Source organism: Podarcis vaucheri, assembly GCF_965113315.1.
Source record: "Podarcis vaucheri genome assembly, chromosome: 3".
Classification (NCBI taxonomy): Eukaryota; Metazoa; Chordata; class Lepidosauria; order Squamata; family Lacertidae; genus Podarcis; species Podarcis vaucheri.
The window spans coordinates 5,129,831-5,142,148 of NC_138761.1; the positions used below are offsets into that span (position 1 = coordinate 5,129,831).

At 41.8% G+C, this 12,318-nt stretch overlaps 1 protein-coding gene across 1 annotated transcript in view; it reads right to left on the reverse strand.

The window, feature by feature from the left end:
• KIF13B (kinesin family member 13B) overlaps nt 1-12,318 on the reverse strand; it is a 207,893-nt gene that overhangs the window by 67,735 nt on the left and 127,840 nt on the right. The window contains exons 22-23 of the mRNA XM_082216297.1: nt 9,038-9,208; nt 7,855-8,012 (exon numbers count right to left, since the gene is read on the reverse strand). Coding sequence (XP_082072423.1) covers nt 7,855-8,012; nt 9,038-9,208 — 329 coding nt within the window. The remainder of the gene's footprint in view (nt 1-7,854; nt 8,013-9,037; nt 9,209-12,318) is intronic.

A 12,318-nucleotide genomic window follows, 5' to 3' on the forward strand; every position in this document is an offset into this window, starting at 1 on the left:
AAAAATATAATCCAGAAACAATGGAAATGTTTAAATGGTTATTTATGTAGACAAAGTTTAAATGTAAGGTATTGGTTGTGTTTAGAATAGATTTATGAAAGATTTAGAAAACTTATTATTAGAATATTTGTGTGAGATTGTATGGGAAAAATACGGAATAGCAGATACAATCTTGCTTAAAATGCATATAGGAAGTGCAGTGTAAGCGACGGAAGTCAACCAATGAAATTTTATTATTGAGATATTTGTAGGATAAATTTGGAAGAAATTCTTCCAACTTTTCTTCTTCTTTTTCTCCTTATTTTTTTCATTCCTTCCTTTTTCCTCTTTTGTTCTTTTTATATATGTGTGTGCTTATCTGAAATATATATGTATGTATTTGTAATATTTTGCTTATATTTTGTAATAATCATGTTAAATAAATTTATAATAATAACAATAATAACAATAATAATAATAATAATAATAATAATAATAATAATAATAATAATAATAATAAACAACTTCACCTGTGGCTCTGCTCAAACACAGCATTACATTTTGCCTACGGAAACAAGTCATGTTTAAAAGTGCATCAGCTATAGAGCAGAGATGGATTAAAAAATTAAATTTGAGACTACTGCAGACTACTTTCAGCCATGACGGCTCTGCTTTGCCTCCACAACTGGAAGCAGTAATGCTTCTGAACACCAGCTGCTGGAAACTATAGGGTAGAGGGAGTGTTCTTGGGTTCAAATGCTGCTCATGGGTTTGCCACAGGCATCTGGTTGGCGACTGTGAGATCAGGATGCTGAACTTCGTCGTAAACAAAAATTGCCCTTTTCCCTTATGGGGTATCCAAGAGCCCATATAGAGTCCTTACGTAGGTTCCCTATTGGTAGGAGAAAATAACAGAGGCCAAGCAGAGAATATTGAGAAGCAAAGCAGCTAGTAAGCCTGATCTTTATTGATCTGTTGCAACAGGGTGCTCCCCTCACATGCAGGAGGACAGAGGAGGGGCCCAGAAAAATGGTGCGCAAGGCCTTATAAAGACTTTTGAAATTGCCACCCTGTAGATCAAGACCAGCCCCAGAAACGTCATACCTGCATCACAGAAAAGGCGGTCTTAAAACAGAAATTTGAATGTTGTATTTCTCCTGTCGTTGTTTATCTCCTATCTGGCAGGTTACTTGATTGGATTGCCTGGGGAGCCTGGCCAGGAATACTTAGTTCCTGGGCCAGGTCACAGGCTCACACCCTATTCATATCTTAAGTGTGCCCTTAAGACAGGATTTGTGAGGAAAGAGACGACGGGGAGGTTTTCCCACTTTGACCTTGCAGAGAAAACATTGGCTCAGTTTGGGAATCAAAATGGTTCCAGGTCGGTCTTCCTGTGCTGATCTATGTACGTGCCTGGTTGGTACACTTATGAACATTACCATATATCTAAGACCGCAGACCCCTTCATGGATCACTGCCTTGTCGTGGCGAAGGGGCTTGAAGAACTCAGAGAAGCTATGAACTACGCCGAGCAGGGCACACAAGATGAACAGGTCATAGTGGAGAGTTTTGACCAAACGTGATCCACCTGGAGTAGGAATCGGCAAGCCACTCCAGTATCCCTGCCAAGAAAACTCCATGGACAAAGACAACAGGCATATAAAAGTTATGACACTGGAAGATGAGCCCCTCAGGTCGGAAGGTGTCCAACATGCTACTGGGGAAGAGCGGAGGACAAGTACAAGTAGATCCAGAGCTGATGAAGCGGCTGGGCCAAAGCCGAAAGGACGCTCAGTTGTGGATATGCATGGAAGCGAAAGGAAAGTCCAATGCTGTAAAGAAAAATATTGCATAGGAACCTGGAATGTAAGAACCATGAACCTGGGTAAGTTGGATGTGGTCAAAAATGAGATGGCAAGAATAAATATTGACATCCTGGGCATCAGTGAGCTAAAATGGACGGGAATGGGCGAATTCAGTTCGGATGACTACCATATCTACTACTGTGGGCAAGAAACCCGTAAGAGAAATGGAGTGGCCCTCATAGTCAACAAAAGAGTGGCGAAAGCTGTACTGGGATGCAGTCTCAAAAATGATAGAATGATCTCGATACGAATCCAAGGCAGACCTTTTAACATCACAGTAATCCAAGTTTATGCACCAACTACTGGTGCTGAAGAAACTGAAATTGACCAGTTCTATGAAGACTTACAAAACCTTATCGAAGTGACACCAAAGAAGGATGTTCTGCTCATTATAGGGGATTGGAATGCTAAAGTAGGGAATCAAGAGATAAAAGGAACAACTGGCAAGTTTGGCCTTGGAGATCAAAACGAAGCAGGGCAAAGGCTAATAGAGTTCTGTCAAGAGAACAAGCTGGTCATCACAAACACGCTTTTCCAACAACACAAGAGACGACTCTACACATGGACATCCCCAGATGGGCAACATCGAAATCAGATTGATTATATTCTCTGCAGCCAAAGATGGAGAAGCTCTATACAGTCAGCAAAAACAAGACCTGGAGCTGACTGTGGCTCAGATCATCAGCTCCTTATAGCAAAATTCAAGCTTAAACTGAAGAAAGTAGGAAAAACCACTGGACAGGTAAGATACAATCTAAACCAAATCCCTTATGAATACACAGTGGAAGTGAGGAACAGATTTAAGGATTTAGATTTGCTGGACAGAGTGCCTGAAGAACTATGGATGGAGGCTCGCAACATTATACAGGAGGCAGCAACTAAAACCATCCCAATGAAAAAGAAATGCAAGAAAGCAAAGTGGCTGTCCAACGAGGCCTTACAAATAGCGGAGGAGAGAAGGCAAGCAAAATGCGAGGGAGATAGTGAAAGATACAGGAAATTGAATGCAGATTTCCAAAGAACAGCAAGGAGAGACAAGAAGGCCTTCTTAAACGAGCAATGCAAAGAAATAGAGGAAAGCAACAGAATGGGAAGAACCAGAGATCTGTTCAAGAAAATCGGAAATATGAAAGGAACATTTCGTACAAAGATTACCATAATAAAGGACAAAAGTGGTAAAGATCTAACTGAAGCAGAAGACATCAAGAAGAGGTGGCAAGAATACACAGAGGAATTATACCAGAAAGATATGGATGTCTCGTACACCCCAGGTAGTGTGGTTGCTGACCTTGAGCCAGACATCCTGGAGAGTGAAGTCAAATGGGCCTTAGAAAGCACTGCAAATAACAAGGCCAGTGGAAGTGATGGTATTCCAGCTGAACTGTTTAAAATTTTAAAAGATGATGCTGTTAAGGTGCTACACTCAATATGCCAGCAAGTTTGGAAAACTCAGCAGTGGCCAGAGGATTGGAGAAGATCAGTCTACATCCCAATCCCAAAGAAAGGCAGTGCCAAAGAATGCTCCAACTACCGCACAATTTCACTCATTTCACATGCTAGCAAGGTTATGCTTAAAATTCTACAAGGAAGGCTCAAGCAGTATGTGGACCGAGAACTCCCAGAAGTGCAAGCTGGATTTAGAAGAGGCAGAGGAACCAGAGACCAAATTGCAAACATGCGCTGGATTATGGAGAAAGCCAGAGAGTTCCAGAAAGACATCTACTTCTGCTTCATTGACTATGCAAAAGCCTTTGACTGTGTTGACCACAGCAAACTATGGCAAGTTCTTAAAGAAATGGGAGTGCCTGATCACCTCATCTGTCTCCTGCGAAATCTCTATGTGGGACAAGAAGCTACAGTTAGAACTGGATATGGAACAACTGATTGGTTCCAAATTGGGAAAGGAGTACGGCAAGGCTGTATATTGTCTCCCTGCTTATTTAACTTATATGCAGAATTCATCATGCGAAAGGCTGGGCTGGATGAATCCCAAGCCGGAATTAAGATTGCCGGAAGAAATATCAACAACCTCAGATATGCAGATGACACAACCTTGATGGCAGAAAGTGAAGAGGAATTAAAGAACCATTTAATGAGGGTGAAAGAGGAGAGCGCAAAATATGGTCTGAAGCTCAACATCAAAAAAACGAAGATCATGGCCACTGGGCCCATCACCTCCTGGCAAATAGATGGGGAAGAAATGGAGGCAGTGAGAGATTTTACTTTCTTGGGCTCCATGATCACTGCAGATGGTGACAGCAGTTACGAAATTAAAAGACGCCTGCTCCTTGGGAGAAAGGCGATGGCAAACCTAGACAACATCTTAAAAAGCAGAGACATCACCTTGCCAACAAAGGTCCGTATAGTAAAAGCCATGGTTTTCCCAGTAGTGATGTATGGAAGTGAGAGCTGGACCATAAAGAAGGCTGATCACCGAAGAATTGATGCTTTTGAATTATGGTGCTGGAGGAGACTCTTGAGAGTCCCATGGACTGCAAGAAGATCAAACCTCTCCATTCTGAAGGAAATCAGCCCTGAGTGCTCACTGGAAGGACAGATCGTGAAGCTGAGGCTCCAATACTTTGGCCACCTCATGAGAAGAGAGGACTCCCTGGAAAAGACCCTGATGTTGGGAAAGATGGAGGGCACAAGGAGAAGGGGACGACAGAGAATGAGATGGTTGGATGGTGTTCTTGAAGCTACTAGCATGAGTTTGATCAAACTGCGGGAGGCAGTGGAGGACAGAAGTGCCTGGCGTGCTCTGGTCCATGGGGTCACGAAGAGTCGGACACGACTAAACGACTAAACAACAACAACAAGACCGCAGAATTCCTATCACAATATAATGGGCCTTTCGCCTGATCCAGCAGAGCTGAAGCTTCTTATACTCAACTTCTGATCTGGAGGAGTAATATCAAGCATGCATTTCTGCTGTTTGTAACAGGATCACAACCTTTTTAGCAAGATGAAGAAGAGAGTGTTTCTTTTTGATGTTTTTTTTCTTTGTTTGTATACAGTGGTACCTCAGGTTACATACGCTTCAGATTACATGCACTTCAGGTTACAGACTCCGCAAACCCAGAAATAGTACCTCTGGTTAAGAACTTTGCTTCAGGATGAGAACAGAAATCGTGCTCCGGCAGCGCGGCAGCAGCAGGAGGCCCCATTAGCTAAAGTGGTGCTTCAGGTTAAGAACAGTTTCAGGTTAAGAACAGACCTCCAGAACGAATTAAGTCCTTAACCTGAGGTACCACTGTATTTTCTTTCTTTCTTTGTATATTTGATGTGTGTATGTCTATGCAATATCAAAACAAAAATTATATAAATATAAAAAAGAGAGCGATGAAAAGGAAGGTCTCATCATCATCAGAGAGACCCTCCTCTTTATGATGAGATGAAAAAGATCTTTAAATTAACGTTTTCAAAGAAGCCAGAAGCGTTTCTACTTGGAATTCTAGGCATTGATATCCCGAAAAATATAAGAGAAATCTTTTTATATGCAACAGCCACTGCCCGATTATTAATTGCATTGAACTGGAAAGGGGGAAAGGAACCAACAGTAAGGGAATGGCAGAATAAGTTATTAAGTGTACGCAGAAATGGCTCAATTGACAAATAGATTAAGGGGAAATAGAAAACAATCATTTACGCAAAAATGGGGTATGTTCAAGAAAAGGTAAAACTGATAATGATAGTAATAACAGCCTTAACTAATTATACTGCTAAATATTGATTTAAACTTGTACTTGCACATACTCTTTTCTTATATATCAAAACAGACTTCCTGTCATGTAAGTTACATTTACAACATTGAATGTACTTAAACTTCTTACCTTACTCTTATTATAATTTCTAGTACTTTCTTATAACATATCGTACCGTTTTTCCTTATTTAATAAGTATTTGATTTAAACAAGGGTCATTCAAACGCTGCCACAAATGTTATATCGTGTTATATTTTTGTAGGTGTTTCTTTGTACATGTACTTAAGATTGTGTGTGGATGTCAATTAATAATAATAAGATTTTTAAAAGAAAAAAAGGAAGAAGAGGATGATCTCGGGGGCAAAAGGAGAGGGAGCTTCGAAGAAGGGCAAAGAAAAATCCATCTTCTTTACATATGGTGTCCCAAAAAGCTTTAATCTTGGAACTTGCCCATATATAATGAATTGAAAAAGATATTTAAGTATAATTTCAGCAAAAAACCAGAGGCTTTCCTGTTGGGGTTAACTGAGGAAATCCAAATGAAAGATGTAAATTTGTTCATGTATGCAACAACGGCCGCAAGAATACTCCTGGCCCGGAAATGGAAGCAACAAGAACTCCCCACATTGGAAGATTGGCAAGTAAAGATGGTCGAATACGTGGAGCTGGCAAAGCTGACGGGGAAGATTCGGAATCTTCGTGATGATTTGTTCCAAAAGGACTGGGGCAAATTTATACTCTATATGAAAGAAAATTGCAAACAGTTGAGTACGTTTGTAGGTTTAAGCTGAAATGTTTGGTACTGGGAAATTAAGGAGCTGATTTGCTTATAAGTAGGTGATTGTTAAAAGATTGATTTAAGGTAAACAAGTGAATTTAGGAATGTGGAGAAATTGGTAATGAGATATGGATGTCTGCTAGAGGGAAGGAAGGAGGTCGATGCTTTATTTAAGCAATGTCTTAAGTCATGAATTGTTGTTTCTTGATATTGAAATGTAATAAAATATGGAAAACTTAATAAAAATTATATTAAAAAAAGAACAATCCATCTTCTTGGTCAGCAACCATGGTCTCCAATAGATGCAGTTGCAAGCGAACAAGCAAATGTGTGAATGCTTGGGTTTGCAGAACACAGTTGGGTAAAATACTTTGTATGTGCTCAGAAGTTAATTGCACTGTGTGTGAGCTGTGAGGGGGTGCTGGGAATCTGAATACGTGCAGCTACCCACACAGAGTCAATTAGGGTTTGGCAGACAGCCAAAAGCTCATGTGAAGGAGTATCTCTGCCTGGTGATACAGAGGCATGGAGACAGCTCCCTGATTGGTCAAGCTCTCTCAAGGGAGTGATAATTAATGGCCTACTAACTGTTAGTTCAGTGGTTCAGTGTGTCAGTGTAGGAGTTGTGAGCCGTGTATGAGAGAGCTAGCTAAAGATCCGTGTTCTGTTCTGTTCCTGTTCTAGTCCACTGTATATAATAAACACCTAACTACAAGTTCCTGGTTCCTGCTTCGTCTATCCTGTCTGCAGCCAAGTCATCAATTGCTTCCATGGATTCTGCGTATACTCTGCTAGGTCAGCTAAGGTCCTGCAACTAGTCGGAAAGTTGTGAAACACCAATAGGTTTTGCCAATAGTTACTTCCTTGGCTGACCCAAGGATCCAGTTTTACAAGAGATCTCCTTCCTTTCCACTTTGTTGTTGTTTAGTCGTTTAGTCGTGTCCGACTCTTCGTGACCCCATGGACCAGAGCACACCAGGCACTCCTGTCTTCCACTGCCTCCCGCAGTTTGGTCAAAGTCATGTTGGTAGCTTCGAGAACACTCTCCAACCATCTCGTCCTCTGTGCCCTCCATCTTTCCCAACATCAGGGTCTTTTCCAGGGAGTCTTCTCTTCTCATGAGGTGGCCAAAGTCTTGGAGCCTCAGCTTCAGGATCTGTCCTTCCAGTGAGCACTCAGGGCTGGTTTCCTTCAGAATGGAGAGCTTTGATCTTCTTGCAGTCCATGGGACTCTCAAGAGTCTCCTCCAGCACCACAATTCAAAAGCATCAATTCTTCGGCAGTCAGCCTTCTTTATGGTCCAGCTCTCACTTCCATACATCACTACTGGGAAAACCAGAGCTTTAACTATACGGACCTTTGTTGGCAAGGTGATGTCTCTGCTTTCCACTTACCTTTCCACTTACCCTCCCGCTAATCCTGCAGAGGATTATATAGGATGTACGAAGCAGCTAGCTCTGTGCTCCATTGCTAAGCCCCGCAAAAAGAGCATTTGCTGTGAAGAAACACCTTTGCATCTCTCTCTTACCTGTCTCGGAGGCTTCGTGTTTTGGCCTGGATAATCCCCAAATCCCACAGCGCCGGGTTTTTGCGGGGGTCGCACGCCTTGTGCCCGTAAACTTCGATGGCCAAAGCACCGTCAGAAAGGTACTCCATGAAATCTTCAGTGATGTTGACGGAGAATTCCTAGGTCAGAGAAAAGAGAGAACAATTGCAGCGCTTCAAATTTAGTCTCTGTTCCACGGATACAAGAAGCCTTCAAAAAAAAAGATGCTAGAAAAGTTTCGACTATGCAAAGCCAAGAAATCTGCCCAGGAATGCTTGAAATCAATAGCTCAGAGATATAGAAATTTACAGGAAGCTCGAATCCGTATGACCTGTTTTGTGCATTGCTTTGAGATTCCTTTGAATTTAGAGCAATTAAGGTTTTTTTCCCCTTAAAAAGTACAGTGGTGCCTTGGTAATCAAATGCCAAAAACCCAGAAATAAGTGTTCCGGTTTTCGATCGTTTTTTGGAAGCCAAACGTCTGATGCGGCTGTCAGCTGTTGTTTCAGCTGCACCAATCAGAACCTGCGCCTCGGTTTTTGAACATTTCGGAAGTCAAACACACTTCCGGAATGGATTTTTTTTTTTATCATCTACAATACTGTCTTATTTATTTTATAGTACAGTACATTGATTATTGCTTTCATTTTATGGATCCGTGCGCTGCTCTGGTTTGCCTGAAGTGGCTTAGTCATGCTGGCCACATGACCCAGAAGCTGTCTGCAGACAAACGCCGGCTCCCTCGGCCAGTAAAGCAAGATGAGCGCCGCACCCCCTTAGTCCTCCGCGACTGGACTTAATGGTCAACGGTACCTTTATCTTTACCTTGATTATTGCTTTCATTTTATGGATCAATGGTCTCGTTAGATAGTAAAATTCATGTTAAATTGCTGTTTTAGGGGTTGTTTTTAAAAGTCTGGAACGGATTAATCCGTTTTGCATTACTTTCTATGGGAAAGAGCGTCTTGGTTTTGGAACGCTTTGGTTTTGGAACAGACTTCCGGAACAGATTAAGTTTGAGAACCAAGGTACCACTGTAAGCCTCTCCTCCTCCTCCCCTCTTTACAGTTTTCACCGGAAGGCACCAAGGCGCAGGCAACAGATGCTCCCACAGCGTAAAAGCCCTCACTTTCTCTGCAGGGACTAAAAGCAGAAGCAAAATTACATTGCAGTGATCGAAGACCACCATGCCCCGCGGCTCCTTGCTGATGGGAGACAGAGAGGGGTCCACTTCCGGGGCCACCGTCACAGGTTCCATCTGATCCCAGAAGGAATACTTGCAGAAGACAAAGTTGGAGAGGTGTTGCGGCAAGCCGGTAGCCTGAAGGATTTTGATCTAGGAGGAAGCAAACATAAACACGGAGTCATGTTCCCCAACTGTGCAATTACACAGCAAGCTTCAAATCACATCTTTTTCGCTCCATAAGACGCACCTGACCATAAGATGCTCCAGGGGTCCCTTTACCTTTTTATCCCATGAAATAGATATGGATGATAACGCAGAATGAAAATCCCCACTAGGGGTCACTGAATGACCAGTTTGGGGGAAGGCACAGCTGGGGTTTGTTTTATTGGGGGGGGGGCAGACCCAAAGGATTTTTTTTTAATATATAAAATATTTATTAAAGTTTCAGAAAAAGGAATTACATAAAAACAAAAAATACAAAAGTAAAAAACAAAAATAAAAACACAAGAAAAATACAGAATAAAAAAATAAGTACACTTACAGAAAAAAGGAAAAAAATAAAAATAAAAAGTCAACCTTTCCATATCTTACATTCATATCCTTGTTTCCCTGACCTCCTCATACCTCCCTTTTTTGTGTTCCAATTCAATTAATTAATTCAGCAATTTCTTTCCCTCCTTATTATCCTGATCTTTGATCTTAATATATTATAACATTAAATTTTTACCTATTTAGAAATCAAATTTTTCCATATTCTTTTATATCATTACAGCTAGAAACCACTTAACTTCATTCAAACATCATTCTAACATTCATTAATTTTGCAATACTTCTGTAAATAGTCTTTAAATTTCTTCCAATCTTCTTCCACCGACTCTTCTCCCTGGTCTCGGATTCTACCAGTCATTTCCGCCAATTCCATGTAGTCCATCACTTTCATCTGCCATTCTTCCAGAGTGGGTAAATCTTGTGTCTTCCAATACTTTGCGATGAGTATTCTTGCTGCTGTTGTAGCGTACATAAAGAAAGTTCTATCCTTCTTTAACACCAGTTGGCCGACTTGATGTGCACCAACTTCCCGAATGGAGTTCTATACAACTGGCGCATTGCTCCAAACAATAATGTTTCATATCGGATTCCACTGGAACTGCTCACAGCTCAGACTGCTGCTGTTGTGATCTCATCCAGTGACCAGGGAACAGTCGAGAGGGACATTTCTGGTTAATTTCCTGGGTATCCTTGCAGTTTTGCTGGGTTCCCTGACAGCCCATCTAGCCCTGTGTCCTGTTTCTAACAGAGGACAGTCAGGCGCCTTCACAAGGTCCTCAAGGGAGGCGTGAAAAAAGGACGAAGCTCTTCTACTGCAATATCGGCATGTGTGTTTATTTTTTGTTTCATAAAGTGGATACAGCGCTCAAAGTGGGTTTCAAAAAAGATTGGGACTACAAGAAGTTCTGTGAGGAGTAATTTAAGAAATGTTGCAAAAATGGAAAGGGAGAAATGATTTGCTAGAAAATGTAAAGGCAATATTAAGTTAAGAATTGCAGGAGAAGGCTATCAGAGATGCTGAAGGAAGTCTATACAAGGACATGTGTATAATAATTTGTGCGGTATGTCTTTAAAATTTTCGTATGCTAAAAATTAATAAAAATATTATATATATATATATATATATATGCTTTCGTAGATTTTCACGGGTACAGGAATGCAGGTTTTGGTGTCTTCGGGTGTCTTCCCGTGTAAGAGTCGGGGTGTCTGTGCGACGTTTCGACGAGGTCTCACTCGTCATCTTCAGGCTGGTGCTTTCGGCTTCTTGTTACTGGAACAGAGCAGAATCTGGTGTTTGAGTTCCTATAAATACTGTTGAGGGGTGTGGTGTATAGCCTCCAACGTTCTGGGCAGAGAGGAAGTTCCTAGATTAGTGTGCCTCTTCTTCTTTTGTTCCTTAATTACTTGAGGGATATCTTGAGTGATTTCATGAGTGATATTCTGAATACCACTGGGTGGGTCATTAAGTGTAGATTAGTTGCTAAAGCTTTCGTGTCTTGACCTCTTGAGCTTGTGAAGAGTTTTTCTGAGAAGATGGCTGTGCTGCATTTAGTTGTGCTCTGGCTTGGCTTCGTGTATAGGGGCGAGCTGTGGTTTTGTGCCTTGTGCCAGCCAGATCTGTGTAGGGATTGCAGGGGGGTGCAGCATCCGGAGGTGCCACTATAGTTTGGCTACTGGATGGAGTCTGTAATATGTCTGTGGAGAGGGTCTGGGTTTGGGTCTGGTGTGGTTGATTGGTGACGGCGTTCTGTGTGCCTCTGGTTCTGGTGTCGGTTTTTGTGGGGAGGGCTAATTTCCAGATGTCTGGCAGGCGGGACGTGTCGTCACGCTTGTTCATGTTGTGAGGGTGTTTCTCTATCTCGATGGCTTCCATGATTATTCTCTTGTGGTGATGTTCCATGTTAAAGAGCAATTTGGAATCTGCAAAATTAATTTCGTGTCCTGTTTCTTTCATGTGTTGGAAAAGAGAGGAAGTTTTTTCTTCTTTTTTGACGGCATTCTTGTGTTCTGCGATACGTGCATTTATTCGTCTGTTTGTTTGTCCAATGTACGTGGCTGGGCAGACTTTGCAGGGTATTTCATAGACCCCTTGGTTTTCCAGCTGGATTTTGTCTTTTGGGTTTCTGAGGATATTGGCTATTTTTTGGTTGGTGCAGAAGGCTGTTTTGATATTGTGTTTATGGAGGATTTTGCTAATTTTGTCTGTAGTGCCCTTGATATAAGGAAGGAGGGCCATGCCATTGTTTTCTTCTGTGTCTTGGTTTTTGGGGGGTGTTTCTTTTTGGATTAGCTTCGTAACCCTGTTTTTCTGGTATCCATTGGCGATTAACACATTTGAGAGATTCTGTAACTCAGTTGTCAAGTGGTCTTTGTCAGCCAGGCGTTTGGTTCTGGAGATGAGAGTCTTGGCTACGGAGTTTATTTGTGCAGGGTGGTGGTGTGATTGTGCATGTAAGTAGCGGTTGGTGTGTGTTTTTTTCCGGTAGATAGTGTGTCCTAGGGAGCCATCAGGTTTTTTGTAGATTAGGACGTCAAGAAAGGGGAGTTGGTTGTTGTCTTCTATTTCCATAGTGAATTGTACTTTGGGGTGTAGGCTGTTGAGATGTGTGAGGAAGCTATCTAGTTTTTCTTTCCCGTGTGGCCAAATTACAAAGGTGTCGTCAACATATCTGAGCCAAAGTTTGGGTTTGTGTTCTGACTTGTCTAAAGCA